General features: G+C 36.7%; 1 protein-coding gene across 9 annotated transcripts in view; it reads right to left on the bottom strand.

The window, feature by feature from the left end:
* Positions 1-546: 546 nt before the first annotated feature.
* Positions 547-13,477, bottom strand: part of C1H8orf34 (chromosome 1 C8orf34 homolog) — a 151,323-nt gene continuing 138,392 nt past the window's right edge. For 4 of the 9 annotated variants that reach the window (XM_077186321.1, XM_077186337.1, XM_077186304.1 and 1 more), the window contains one exon: positions 547-10,348. In XM_077186321.1, coding sequence (XP_077042436.1) covers positions 10,100-10,348 — 249 coding nt within the window. In that variant the 3' untranslated portion in view covers positions 547-10,099. The remainder of the gene's footprint in view (positions 10,349-13,477) is intronic. The other 5 variants (XM_054645986.2, XM_077186353.1, XM_077186311.1 and 2 more) reach the window with 3 other exon arrangements.

Here is a 13,477-nt window from a genome sequence, read left to right as displayed (position 1 = left end):
TTAAATGCAGTCATAATTTCACCCAGTAATGACATGAAGCAGAAAGCATGCAGCTTAGCAGATGTTTAGTGAAGCAACCGAAAGAAGAAAAGACAATCCTATTTTATATTTTTCAGTAATGTCAAGGTAAAATGTGAAATGAGGGCCACTAAGGAAGAATAAAACTCATGAAAAGGAGACATTAGTTTCACAGGAATGCTTTTCTGAGCACAACTGACTAATCGATGACAATACACCTCCCATATGGAAACGAGCCCTCAAGTATATTGCAAATGCACACAGCATTACAGATTTTCTTTACTGATGACAAATTAACAAAGTACCTTCCTGAAATGAACGTAAAGGGACTACCCCAGGGGGTTCCAGTATGCCAAACATTTTACATATAGGAACTGTGCACTATGATGACACATATAGCAAATACTTGTTCACCACAATGTTAACTTCCATTTAACTTGCTCATGACTAACACAGACAATAGAGTTTCTGTGTATTTAGCACTCTGCATTTGTGAGACAGCAGAAAAAAGTTCACACTATGAAACACTTATGACAGACAACTCATTTTTATTTCTTAAACAAATAGATGCTTTGTAATACTGTATTTTTTAATAGTTGCAAGCAATTTCATTATATCATTCTGTCAAAGATACAGGACCCGAGCATACATAATTGAAGACAAAGGAAACTGAGAACACACTTGACAGAATTAACAGGTAAATGAAATCAGTAAATGCAACTGCCACATCCCTTCATTTGATGTCTGTGCTAACACATCTTCTACAGTTCCAAGCACACAGCACACACCAGATAGAATATTTTAAACAGCAAGTTTGTCTCAGTAATTCATATGGGTAACTAACACTTTATCATAATATATGAAATTCCTTTTAGGTGCTTTATTTTTGCATGCATGCACCACTCCTTATTGTGTCCCCCTTTTTAACAGAGTCTTTATTTGTTTTAAAGATCAAAGTAGATAAATTCAATACAAAGTTATGCAGCACAAGCAGCACCTGTTTCTGCTACCCACACACACTCTTTCACTCATTCCCCTGTCTGACCTCTCTCTGCAGGTGACTATGAGTGAACAGCTAGCTCTCTGTGAGACCTGAATGGGACATACACATGGGCAGATGCAGCAAATATTTTAATGTTTATTAATCTAAAAAGGAGCAAAGATTACAAAAATATAAGGAGTAGAAAACCTTAGACAAGTTAAAATACATACAATCTTTAGGCAAAGTTTGTTTTGGTCAGGCAGAATTTAGCTTATCAAATGTCAATCCAAAACAACAGGGTTATAAACTAAAAAAAATATTGTAGTAAATTTATACTAAAAGGTGACAATTACCCTTCTTTCCTAAGGCCACTGTACCACAGTAAATAGTCTCATTCAGTGCATTACAGCATCCTCATATGAGAGCAGTTTCACTCATGTGCTGCTGATACTAGAAAAATAACTGTATTTAATTTTTAATGTATAAACTAAAGCAAATTTTCAGGTGTAGTTTTGATCACCATATTTTTGTTTTTTATTAAATTGTTCTTCAATAATTCCACTGATTTCACAAACCTGTGAAATCAAACAGAAAAACACAGAAATTAGGGCTCAAATGTAATGTATGTAAAAATAGGAGAAAAGGGAAAATTAATCCTTCACCGTGTTTTTATTTTGTAAGAGTTTTCTATTATGCTGAATTCACAGTTAAATAAGCAATGTGGATCAGTATGTTAGTGAATATCAATTTTTTTTCTGTTTCTAAATATTCAGAAGCAAACAACACTGTCCTTAGTTATCCAATTTGTTCCAATTATTCCGTGCTTTTGAGGGTTTTTTCTGCTACTTCTTTTTCAATAGCAGTAATAGATTGCAAAAAGTAGCCTGTGTTTCAAAAAACATTGAACATAATATGCACCTCTGATGAATCAGATAAGCTGAGATAGCGATGTTTTAATTTCTGCTTGTGTTCAGGTTGAAAACCTTCCCCAAAGCAAATGGAAATTTAGCTTTAAAAAATATTTTACAGATGCATAATGCAATGGACTGTTTTGCAAATGTTGCTGACTGGAACACAACCTGCCCTCTCTGTTGTTGGTATAAAATCTAATGCTGTAACTGAACCTATTACACAGATCCAGTAAGAGAATCGTGGTTATGAACCGGAAATAAACACCAAAACCTCATTTAATTATACTGGTGAATGCATAAAGGTCTGTGTGTTACCTGAGAAGCCTCCACCTTGCCTTTTTTAAATACTGAAGGAAATCAGGCACAGCAGTTTCACTCCTTTTGAACATTTAAATATGCGAGCCTTTTCTGGGAGATTTAAGAAACTTGGCAGGAACAAATTCTTTCCATTATCTCCAGCTAATTAATTTAATACAATTGGAATAATTTTCATTTTGTCAGATGATAAGCCTGGACTTTGTATGTGATTCTGTATTGATAACCAACAAAGCAAGGCACATACCATGAAAACCTCTGCAACAACAAAAACAAATTAACCAAACAAACAAAACACAAGACAAAAAGCCTAGGAAACCGTAGCAAGAGTTCTTATCCTTGATTACCTTTATATCGTTGGGGGCTTTTTGTCATTTATACCTAATGTTCAGCTGTTTTCCTTGGAGGTGCTTCTTTTAGCAGATATTCAAAGCTCTATCACAGTTTGATCTGTAAGTAATGGACTTGTCTTACGGTGGGATAAAGAAAAGCAAATATGTGTAAGCCTGTTTCATTTGCAGATTCTTCTTGTGACTGTTACCCACAGAAGACCCAGGGACTGGTCTTATCTGGAGAAGTTAATTTAAGAAGTTAACCACATGTTAATGGCTTTGAGTTCATTGTGTCCCTTATTTTTTGCTTCTAACACTTGAAGCTCCTGGTTGCTAGGACAGAGCATTCAATTTCCTTTGTCACAGTTTGATGAATCTTTTTTACTTAAACATCTATCTACAGATATCATGTTATCTCTGAAGTCTCTGGTTGAATGCCTTTATGTGAGTGAGGCAAATTCCTAACAGGGTTTGCCAAATGCTGGTCATTTTTAAACATCTTCTGAAATCCACTGAGCAATCCCAATCTGTCTTAATGGAAAGACACCTAACCCACAGGTTTTTTTACTGATATTATGTGGAATAATTACTTTGCTACTTAACTTCTAAAGCATTCAAGAAATGGTCTACCCTTCTTTGTGACAGCATTATGCTGAGAGCTCACACTGAGATGATCTTCTATGACCATCCTAAATCCATTAGGTCACTGCTTTCCAGGACAAAGCCTCATTATTCTGCAGCAGAGACAGATATGTTTCTCTGGTGCCAGATATATTTCATTTGGTTTAAATATACTTCATCTGGTTATAATAAAGTGCATTTTACTGGAATCTGGCCATTATATCAGGGGATTCATATCATTTAATAACTTCAACTTGTCCTTCCCACCCATTATCCAAACCTATCAGACCCTAATGAGCCCCATTCATCTACATCTTCCCATTAGAAACTCAAGTTTTTGATTCCTCATTGAGCCAGCTTTCAATTTACCTAATGTGTGTCCTGATAATTCTCTAGGCCATTTTTTAAATTACAGTGTCATTTTTTATTACATTAAATGTCGTTGGGAATCCAAGTTTAGCATAATAAGGCAAGCTGTAGAAAAAGATATCTGTAGGTTTGGAAGCTTTACTGAAAAGACCTTTCTGCACTAAAACAGGTTTTGAAATTTTTTTTTTTATTCCCCGCAATGGAAAATTCCCTTCTCATACTAAATATTTAGTCCAATGTGAACTTTTCCAAAGTGAAACCAAATATTAGTCAGTATAAATAAAGCAATGTGTCTTAAAGACTTAATAAAATAAGAAGATTACAGCAGCTTTGGATTTAAGCACATCCATTCGAAAATAGGAAACTTGAGTCTAACTTCAACTTTCCCTAGTTGCATTTGAACTCACCACTCACTGTCCAAAAGTCATCTGACTTCTAGTAGAAATAATGTCAATCTCTACTTTTGTTTCACCATCAATAATTAAATCCACGTGGGCAGGTTACCATGCTAGAAAATTATTCTCATCTACTTTCAGACTCAAAAAGCAGTTATATGAAGTGATGCAGCTTCAGCCATGAGTGTCACAAGAGATCCAGCCAAAACCATCCAATAGGCCTGGAGCAATTCTGTTTAAAGGAGCACAATCCCCTTTCTGGTGTCTTATTTCTGAAGAGGACATAGAACTGTCTCAAACCAAATACGTAGCCAAGCCAATGGCAGGCAGAATGAGAGACAACATACTTTCTTTAATAACCATAAGTGCATACTGGAGAAATTTAGTAAATAACTCATATCCCAAGCAGACAAAAGCTTTATGATACGCTTTGCAGAGATTACATGGAAGGGAGAGATATGAATTTTTTACTGCAGTTTGTATTACCACTCTTGAAATATTAAATGAAAGAAAGACATCAATATCTCCAGAAGACTCATGAATTGGGATAAAAGTCTCCCAAAAGTTCACTTTTGGGACAGATTCACTTGTGAGACAAAAAAAAAGAAAAAAAAAGTGTGTATCTATAGTGAATTTATTATTCACTGAGAAAAACTGCCAACTACAACAATTATGTTCTTACTAACCAGACATATAATTGACTATATGATTTGAGTGATGCCTCATCAGCACCTTAGTCTCTAGAGAAACCACATCTTGCCTTGTCCTAAACTCAAACCCACTGAAAGAGATGTTTCCAATGCTCTATCAGAGCAGAGCTCAAATACAAACAGCTGAATTTCAGTGACAGAAATGGAATGTGTTTGTGTAGATGTCATAAAGTTTGCAATCAACAGTTGCTCCTCTAACCTTGATTCTCTCATTCCTACTCATACTGAGAAGCACCTGGCCCTAGCAAACTTTCACAGAAAAAGCACATTCCAGCAGTAGATTCCTCCTTATTGTTAACTCTGGCCAAGCAATCTTCCAAATCTTAGGAACGCTTATTTGCATAATTAGGATAAATTGACTGTTTTGGCATGTGAATTTACTCAGTGCAAGGAACTTTACCCATGGACAAATACTGTATGGATTGGAATTTTACTAGAACACAGTCTGAATTTCTCAGTTTACAAAAAACCCAAAAGAATAAATGATCTTTCATTCTTTTGGGTTTTTTCCTAGGCAGACATGTGCAAATGGGAAAATGAAGGTTTTCTTCAACAACTGTTGAAGTCATCAGCAGAGTGTCTTTAACTGCAGAGCTTCAAGACCAGTGCAAGAATGAATGGAGTACAAATCCCACTTATTCCCAATGAACATTTGATTTATCAGCAGTAGACCTTTCACAGTCAACCTTAGCAAAGAGTTTGCAGATGAAGAGCAGCAAAACATTTAAATTTCCTCCCACAGGTCAGAGGGCAAAAGTTCAAGACTTGCCCCGGATCAACTGAGCTAGAAATGAGCATCTAGTGCTCCTTTTGGCAAGTTGGAACGAAGTGATAATAGCCACACAACTTTGTGTGCCATTGACTACAGGAACTGGCATGCCTTAAGCAGATTAGCACAAAGGAATGTTTTTGCACAGATGATCCTTAAGGGTGCCTTCCAGTCCTTAATGTTCTGTGGGTATATTTAATATGGATTAACCAAGTAGCAAGCTTTTCAAGAGTCTACTTCATTCACCTATCATGTCCATCTGCTAGATGGACTGACTGGAGGTTGGGACCCTTTATGTCCAAGGCTGTGTGACCTGGAGAAATCTGTTGTGTGGGTTACTTCTTGAGTTTGGCACCCAAGAAAGCAGACTTAGTGTTTTGGGCAGCAAATCCCTGCCAAGACTACAGATGGCAGGCCAAATTATACCAAAAACTCTGCCTTTTGTCTTTTCAAGATTCTTGGAAGCTAGTGATACTTAGAAATTTCCAATCTTCAATCTTTGTAGGTCTTTTTCTCAAGGGAAAATTCAAGCAGACTCTTGTCAGTCCCCCGAAAGGATGAATTTCTTCTCATAAAAGCTGTTTAAAAAATGTTCTGGTGGCAGTTCTTCTGTTTCTGTGCATCAGTACCCCATAAAGAGGAAAATCTATTCTTGCCAGCTCAAAGAACTTTCATCAAACTGAAGGATTATGCAAGTGGTAAATATTTTCTCCAGATCCCTCCTTTTTCCAAGAATGATCTCTATGCATTCTCTGAAAACTCTTCCCAGAGAATCAGCACGCAAGAAAACTACTGAAGATAATAATGGGGAACTGTCTCCAGAATCACAGAGGAAGAACACACAAGGTTCTGTCTAGAGACATTTTTAGTCCCTCTAAAAGAACACCAAAAGGTCCTTGATATTGGATCATACTGCCTTGAAAATTTTCATCTCTCATTGTGTAGAGAGTTTCAAAGGAGAACACATTTTGCAAGCAGAAGAGATTTTGTTTCTAAATTATAACAGCTCTTAAAATGCATGTCTTAATTCCTATTTTTAATAAAAAAATGTACATTACAAGAGCAAATAATTATACACTATCTCTTTCTCTGACCTATGGCTACAAACATAATGAAGTGCACAAAGAGGAAAAGGAAAAGGTATGCTAAAAAAATCAACAAAGCTTCTTAAAAATATTTTTCTTTCCTTCTTTAACATAACAAATCTTTTAAGCCAGAATAATTTAAACTCTTTTATGTGAGTACCTATTTGATTTAAAATGTTGTCATAATTAGTATGAAGGTTTAACAATTATTGACTTCTAGTTATCATTGGAACTTGTGGCTAAGGATACATTTTTAAAATGCTGTCAGAGAGCCTGGAGAATTTAGAACGTAAAGTCTGATTTACAAGAACTGAGAACCAAGATCTTATCTCCATAAGACGAGATATGTGCTGTTATATCTGTTTTGCAAATGATGTTTGTCAAGAGATGCTGAGATGCCAGTGACCCAGTTCTGTTCAGTTATCACTTACTTTGAAAATAGTCTCTCTAAACTCTTATATCTGAATACATTTGAAACTGTTCCCCTCTTATTTTTTTTATTCTTTTTCTTCTAAAACTCTAACCAGATGATATAACTTTTAAAGAACTCAAGGTGACTCACACAGTTTCTCTTTCTGCATTGTTTTCCCACTACCAAAAACTAGCTTTACACCTGGCTGCTATTATCTCAAAGTAGTCAAAGAATGTGGTAAATATTATCCGCATGTAATTTATCAAAGGCTAAGTCAAAGAACAGGTGTTGCTATTGTAAAGATTAATTTTGCAGCTCTTCTGCTCAAACTCACAAATTATGGACTCCTGGGCCTTCTCAACACTAAATCACACAAAACATACCCACACAGATTTATTACTTTGGGGGGAAAAATTATGTGTAATCTTGCCAGCTGGTCTACCTAAAAGCAGTGGCATCAGCAAGTGTGCCAAAGCCCCTTGCTGGCTCCACTTTACAACCAGGAATTGGCAGCTTCTCTTTGTCAGCAGTGGCAGTTCTGCACTTTCTTGACAATGTCACTAGCACAAAAACTCAGAAAGGGATGTTACCATCCTTAGTTACTTTTAATAAAAATTTTCACTATTAGATTTCAGTTACAGGAGGTATTACTTTAATAAAACATTTCTGTTCTATCCCTTTAGTTATAGTAGTAGAAACAGTGATATGAGGGTGCACCAGCTAACTACACTGAGGTCAATATGGGTTCACAAAGGGAAAGTCCTGTTTAACTAACTTGATAGCTGTCTATAAGGTCATCCACCAGTGGGTGAATGGATGGATGGAGGGAAGTTGGTGGATGTGGTTTTTCTGGATTTCTGTAATGCTTTTGATTCTGTCCCCCACAGCATCCTTCAGGACAACTTGTCCAGCTGTGGGATGAGTGGCTGCAGGCTGTGCTGGGTGAAGAACTGGCTGAAGGGCAGAGCTCAATTGGGGCCACTGGTCACCAGTGGTGTTGCCCAGGGATCAATTCTAGGGCCAGTTCTGGTCAATACATTTACCAACAACCTGCAGGTAGGAGTTGAATCCACCATTAGCACATTTGCTGATGATCCCAAACTGGAAGGTGCTGCTGACTCTTTGGAGGGACAAAAGGCTTTGCAGACGGATCTACACAGACAGGAACACTGGACAGTGATTAATAGCATGAAGTTTAACAAGTCAAAACACCAGATTCTGCAGCTGGGATAGGCTCATATCAAGCAAAAGTATAAACCTGGAGAGGAGTGGCTGGAGAGCCTCTCTGCAGAAACGGATCTGGAGGTGCTGGGTGGCAGCAGGCACAGCAAGAATCAGAAGCATGTCCTGGAAGCCAACAGGACAAACCCTATCCTGGGGTGCACCAAATACAGAATCACCAGCTGCTCAGGTGACTTTCCACTGTGTAGAGCACTGGTGCAGCCTCACCTGGAGCACTGTGTGCAATTCTGGGCACCACAATTTAAGAAGGATGTGAAGGCCCTTGAGTGGGTCCAGATAAGGGAAACAAAACGGGTGAGAGGGCTGGAAGGAATGACCTGTGAGGAGCAGCTAACGATTTTGGGCTTGTCTAGTTTGGAGAAAATGAAGCTGAGGATTGACTTCACTTCACAGCTTCCTGAGGAGGGCATGTGGAGAGAGAGGCACTGATCTCTTCTCCCTGGTATTCAGCGACAGAACACAAAGTAATGGCTCAAAGCTGTGCCAGGAGAGATTCAGACTGACATCAGGAGCATTCCTTTACTGAGAGGGTGAAAGACTGAACAGGCTTCTGAGGGAGATGGTCAATTGCTCAAGTCTGTCACTGTTGAAGAGGCTTTTGGACATTGACCTTAACAACATGCTTTTAATATTTAACTCACCACTCTGTTTTTTGGGCAATGAAAATGACCTATAATATTCTTGGAATATTATAGGAAAGGATTTTTGGTGCTCACAAGTCCTCACACCCACACAATTCCAGTACAGCAGCTATACAAGATCATGGTGTGTGTGTATCTGATATGTCTTGGAGCATCAGTCTCCCTGGTCACATAATTAGCATCAGTCTGTGTGTGCACAGCCAGTCCTACCAATGTTTGTGGGACTGCAAATTCATTAAAATAAATACTGAGGAAAAATTGCATACACATAAAAGGCAGGTCCCAGAGTCTCTCTTGAGCCACCTAAGGTGAGCTTCAGCTCAAAGGCAGCTGAAAGGCTCTGGTGCAAGTCAAACTGGACTTACAGCCTTAGACTAAAATCAGATGGATGCACAGAATCTCATTGTAACATTTTACTAGTGTTCAAAAAGACCTGCATGTGCTCTTTAGGATCACACTGTGTAAATTTAAATTTTAGTCAAACTCTGGGCTATGTATGAATTCGTGAAACTGATGTATGAGTAAAAAACCAATTCTTTAAAGTGACATACTTAAAAAAAAATCTGTTTATCTGGCATGTTTCTTATGAATCCTTAATCCCTTACAGAACTGTTCCTGTCTGTAAAGAAAACATCTTTTTCATATGTTAACACTTGATGTTTAAACCAGTAATGAATTTTCTAAAAATGCTGATTAAATCACCTGTTCTCTTTCAAGTACATCACCTAAAATATGTTAGGAAGCAGTTTGCATATTCACCCTTCCAGATCACAAAACTACTATGAATTAAGAGAGATAATGTGAAACAGTAAGATCATTTACAGGTACCTTGTAGGCAGGGAGAATTTGCTACAATTTGAAAATATCGCAATTTATAGCCTGTTACTTGTTCTGCCATTTAGGCTCTGATCCTGCTGACCCTCACTTCCATGATTAGACAAATACTTCAAAGAGTGTAGGATATTAAGGATTACTGGTATGATTAAGAACTTTTATTTATACAGATGAATTACAAAGAATGTAAGCAAAATAGAGATAATTGAGTGTCAGACCTAAGGAGGGAGGCTCTACTTTTCAGACCTGCAGTTTTTTGCTTTGCTTTTTTTTTTGCTGGTGAATACAGATTTATGAAACAGATTATCTATTTCAAGTTCATGTTATTTTCCGGAACAGCTACTTTAACACATCAGGACAAATTGTTTCACTTAGCTTAAATAAAACGTGTTCTGTCATCATTTTGTCATTGTTCAGTGACTACAGGAAAGCTTCTGCAGATCAATCCTAGAAGGTTCAGCCTTCAGACAAATAAGCTATTGGTACTTGTGAAAAAAGCTCCTGAGAGCAGGCATGACATCTCCACAGTATTTGAAGATACAGAAAATAGAAGTAAAGTTGAGGTGTTTTGACATATTATCTGGTCCTTACACATATACTTACATTTGTCTTGGTCAGCTTCCACTCCTTCACTTTCTGTGTCACTCGGCAATATCCAAGGTTGATGAGCAAGTTGAAGCTGTTGTAAGAATTCATCCTGCCACAAACAGATCTATTTTAGATAAAATGACAGACAATTGTTCTGTATAAATGAAGACTGAAGCAAACACTAGCCTCAATTAACTAGAGAGGAGAAAGCCTTTAAAAACAAATAAACAACTTGCTGTGAAATAAAACCAAAATGTAGAGGATGTGCAGGCTGCTTGGAAATTTTTTTAATCTATTCAGTAAAACAAAAAAAAATCAAAAAAAACTAAACCCAAAACAAACAAAATCTCCCCCAAAAAACAAACAAATAAAAATCCACAAAAAACCCCAAAAACCAAAACAAAACCAAAAGCAAACAAACAAGCCAAATAATGAAACAACAAAACCAAAAAAAACCAAAAAAAAAACCACAAAAAAACCCCCACAAACACACCAAAATGAAGAGGTTTATTTCACTGTCTCTCCACTATAAATACAGATATGTAAGACACATACATACTCATCCTGGAAATACAGTGACAAGACAAAATAGCAGATATTACATCAAACCCTGCTGGTTTTGGACTGCATTGACATTTCAAGTGCAATTTGCTTAAGTGAGGCTTTGATCTGTCAAAATTTTCACTGTTTCTAGTCTAATAAGTACAAGAACCTGAAACCTTATGGTTTTGCTGCACAGGGAGAAGGCTTAGGAAGAAAAAATGTTATGGAAACTTTTGTCTCTAAGATACCATTAAAACATCAAAATATAAATGTTTTACATGTTAAATGTAAAAAATCAAAATATAAATGTTTTACATGGTTAAAAATGCATATGCAGCTGAATATAGCTTTTGAAAATGTTTTAAAATTGCCTACTTTTTAATATAATGTATACATGTATGCGTATAAGAATATTTTTCCATGCAGACACACGCATATGTATGTGAATAGGTATACAAACAGACATATAAAATACTTTGACACATTCCTTTGAAATATTAGTGGGGAGAGATGAGACTGGAATGCACAGTTTTATTTTCAAAGGTAGTTCAAACATGCAAGTTTAGTCTATAAAAGAAAACTTTAACCTTGGCCAGATATCATAAAATCACTGGCCAGATTTTTATAAGTTCTTGAAAAAAAAAGGGGGTAATAACCCTGTTTTGTGTTATATCAGCTGAAATGAGAATCTACATATTTAAAGTTAAATTGTATTGCAACATAAATTTTATTCTTAGGCTATCTGATTTAAATACAGAATCCAGGCTTGTTTAAATCAGTTTTGGGAGACTGAAGGCTGCTCAATCAAGATCTAGCTCGCTGGGAGTAAATTATTAATTCTGTCAGTAACGTGCTAAAAATTCACAGACTGCTGCCATGGGCCAGCAGTAAATTCAGGCAGGAGCTCCAGGCCTCACTCATGTATGGCCATTTCCAATGTGCTGTGCTGGAGAAGGTTACTGACTACAACACTGAACGTGTTTTGGTTCAAGGAACAGGAGTCTTGCAGTAGGGATGAGTGACTCTCACACTGATCCACACACTTTTTAATCCTCTAAAAACACAGTGCAAAGTCCTGAGCCAGGCAGTGGAACAGAATGAGAGTATCTGACCAAAAAGAGAGTCCTCATCACAAGTTATGCTCTATACTCCAGTAAACTGAAGTAAAAATTTTATTAATCAAGGCTATTTTAAAATAAGACAAAGTTTCCTGCTCTCAACAATGACAGACTAATAAGACTAATAAGGATTGCTGAATACCACTTTAAATTATCTGAATAAATGAAATGATTGCAAAATTTCTTCTGTTCAGAAAATGATATGGCAAACAAGGGAGTCAGTGGTATTTTCATCTCAACAGCTATTGACAAGTATCACAGAATTGTGTCACTTTAATGGAATCCATCCTAAAGAGATAAGCAGGGTTCAACATTCCTTTGCCAATTTATACAAAACACCAAAGGATTAGGAACATGCATAAAAGTATCTCTGCCAAAGGATTTGGAACCCTGATTTATTACCTTTATAGAGATAATAAAACTATTTCTCTAGGTAGCATTTCTTTGCTATAATTCAATTCAGCCCTGAACAGAGCTGATAAAAAAACACACCTGTTAGAACTTAGTAATATTATGTGTGCCAGGAGGCAGAAACTTGTCCACAAAATCTCAGATCATTATAAGTGTTGAGCATTAAAAAACCCCAAAACATTCTTAACAGCTGATATGTTGAGTACTTGCCAAATCATTTAAGATTTGTGCTATAACAAGATTGAACCACCCATGCTGCAGCATGAACTTTACTAAAGCTTAAGAAGTTTGAATTGTATTTATTAGTAATATTTTTCTATTTAGACTTGTTATGTTACTTTGAAACACATTACAATCTAGGAAGCATACATAAGGCATTGAGAGATATGTTAAAATTCCCAACAAATAAGCAAGTAAATAAATAAGTGTATCAAGCTCCTTAGGGTAAAACATGCTCCTGGCACCCAGTCTTTTCAACTGACTTATTCTCATCAAATATATATCAACATTCTACTGATTAATTCCATTAACATCACCTAAAAGAAAGGAAGCAGAGTTATTTGCAAAAAAATTTATCATAGTATCTTCCATAGGATTGGCAATATAACCACAGTGTATTTACATCCAGTAAAAATTCCCAGTTGAGACCACAAGGCTAATAAGAATAAAGGTAATGTCCCCTCTTTTATTTTACTGGTTTTATACAGGAAGAGGATACAAAACCTACAATGAAAGTTGCAAAATAAATTACAGTATCAGCCTTGAGTTTTATATGTTTGTGATCTGTAATAGTACAAAGACAGGCAGGGCTCTTGTTCTCCTACCCCAAACCATCTCTGCCTTTTTAAAATATATCTCCATGGTCAGAGACAAGCTGTGACACAAGAAAGTGAAATCATATGGCCACAAATGGGAGGAAATGTCTAACACGGCAAAAAATGTCACAGAGCAGACGTATTTCCTGGGTATGTTCTGTCTAAATCCACTTCTCTAAGTGACCAGGAACTTCAGTGGTCAAAAGACAGCTTGAAAGCTGCTAGTATAACACCTCAAAAATGAGGCTGGGAGTGGCAGATTGGCCAGATCTCCATCAGCTACTTTCTGATATCCATGGGCCTTCACAACCTGGTCTTCAGTATCAATGTGTCATAACAGCAGCTTTCCCTTTGGAAGCAGAGCTA

Source organism: Agelaius phoeniceus, chromosome 1 (genome assembly GCF_051311805.1).
Source record: "Agelaius phoeniceus isolate bAgePho1 chromosome 1, bAgePho1.hap1, whole genome shotgun sequence".
In the NCBI taxonomy this organism is placed as follows: domain Eukaryota; kingdom Metazoa; phylum Chordata; class Aves; order Passeriformes; family Icteridae; genus Agelaius; species Agelaius phoeniceus.
Note: the sequence above shows the minus strand (reverse complement) of the source record. Positions and strands in the feature narration are given on the sequence as shown.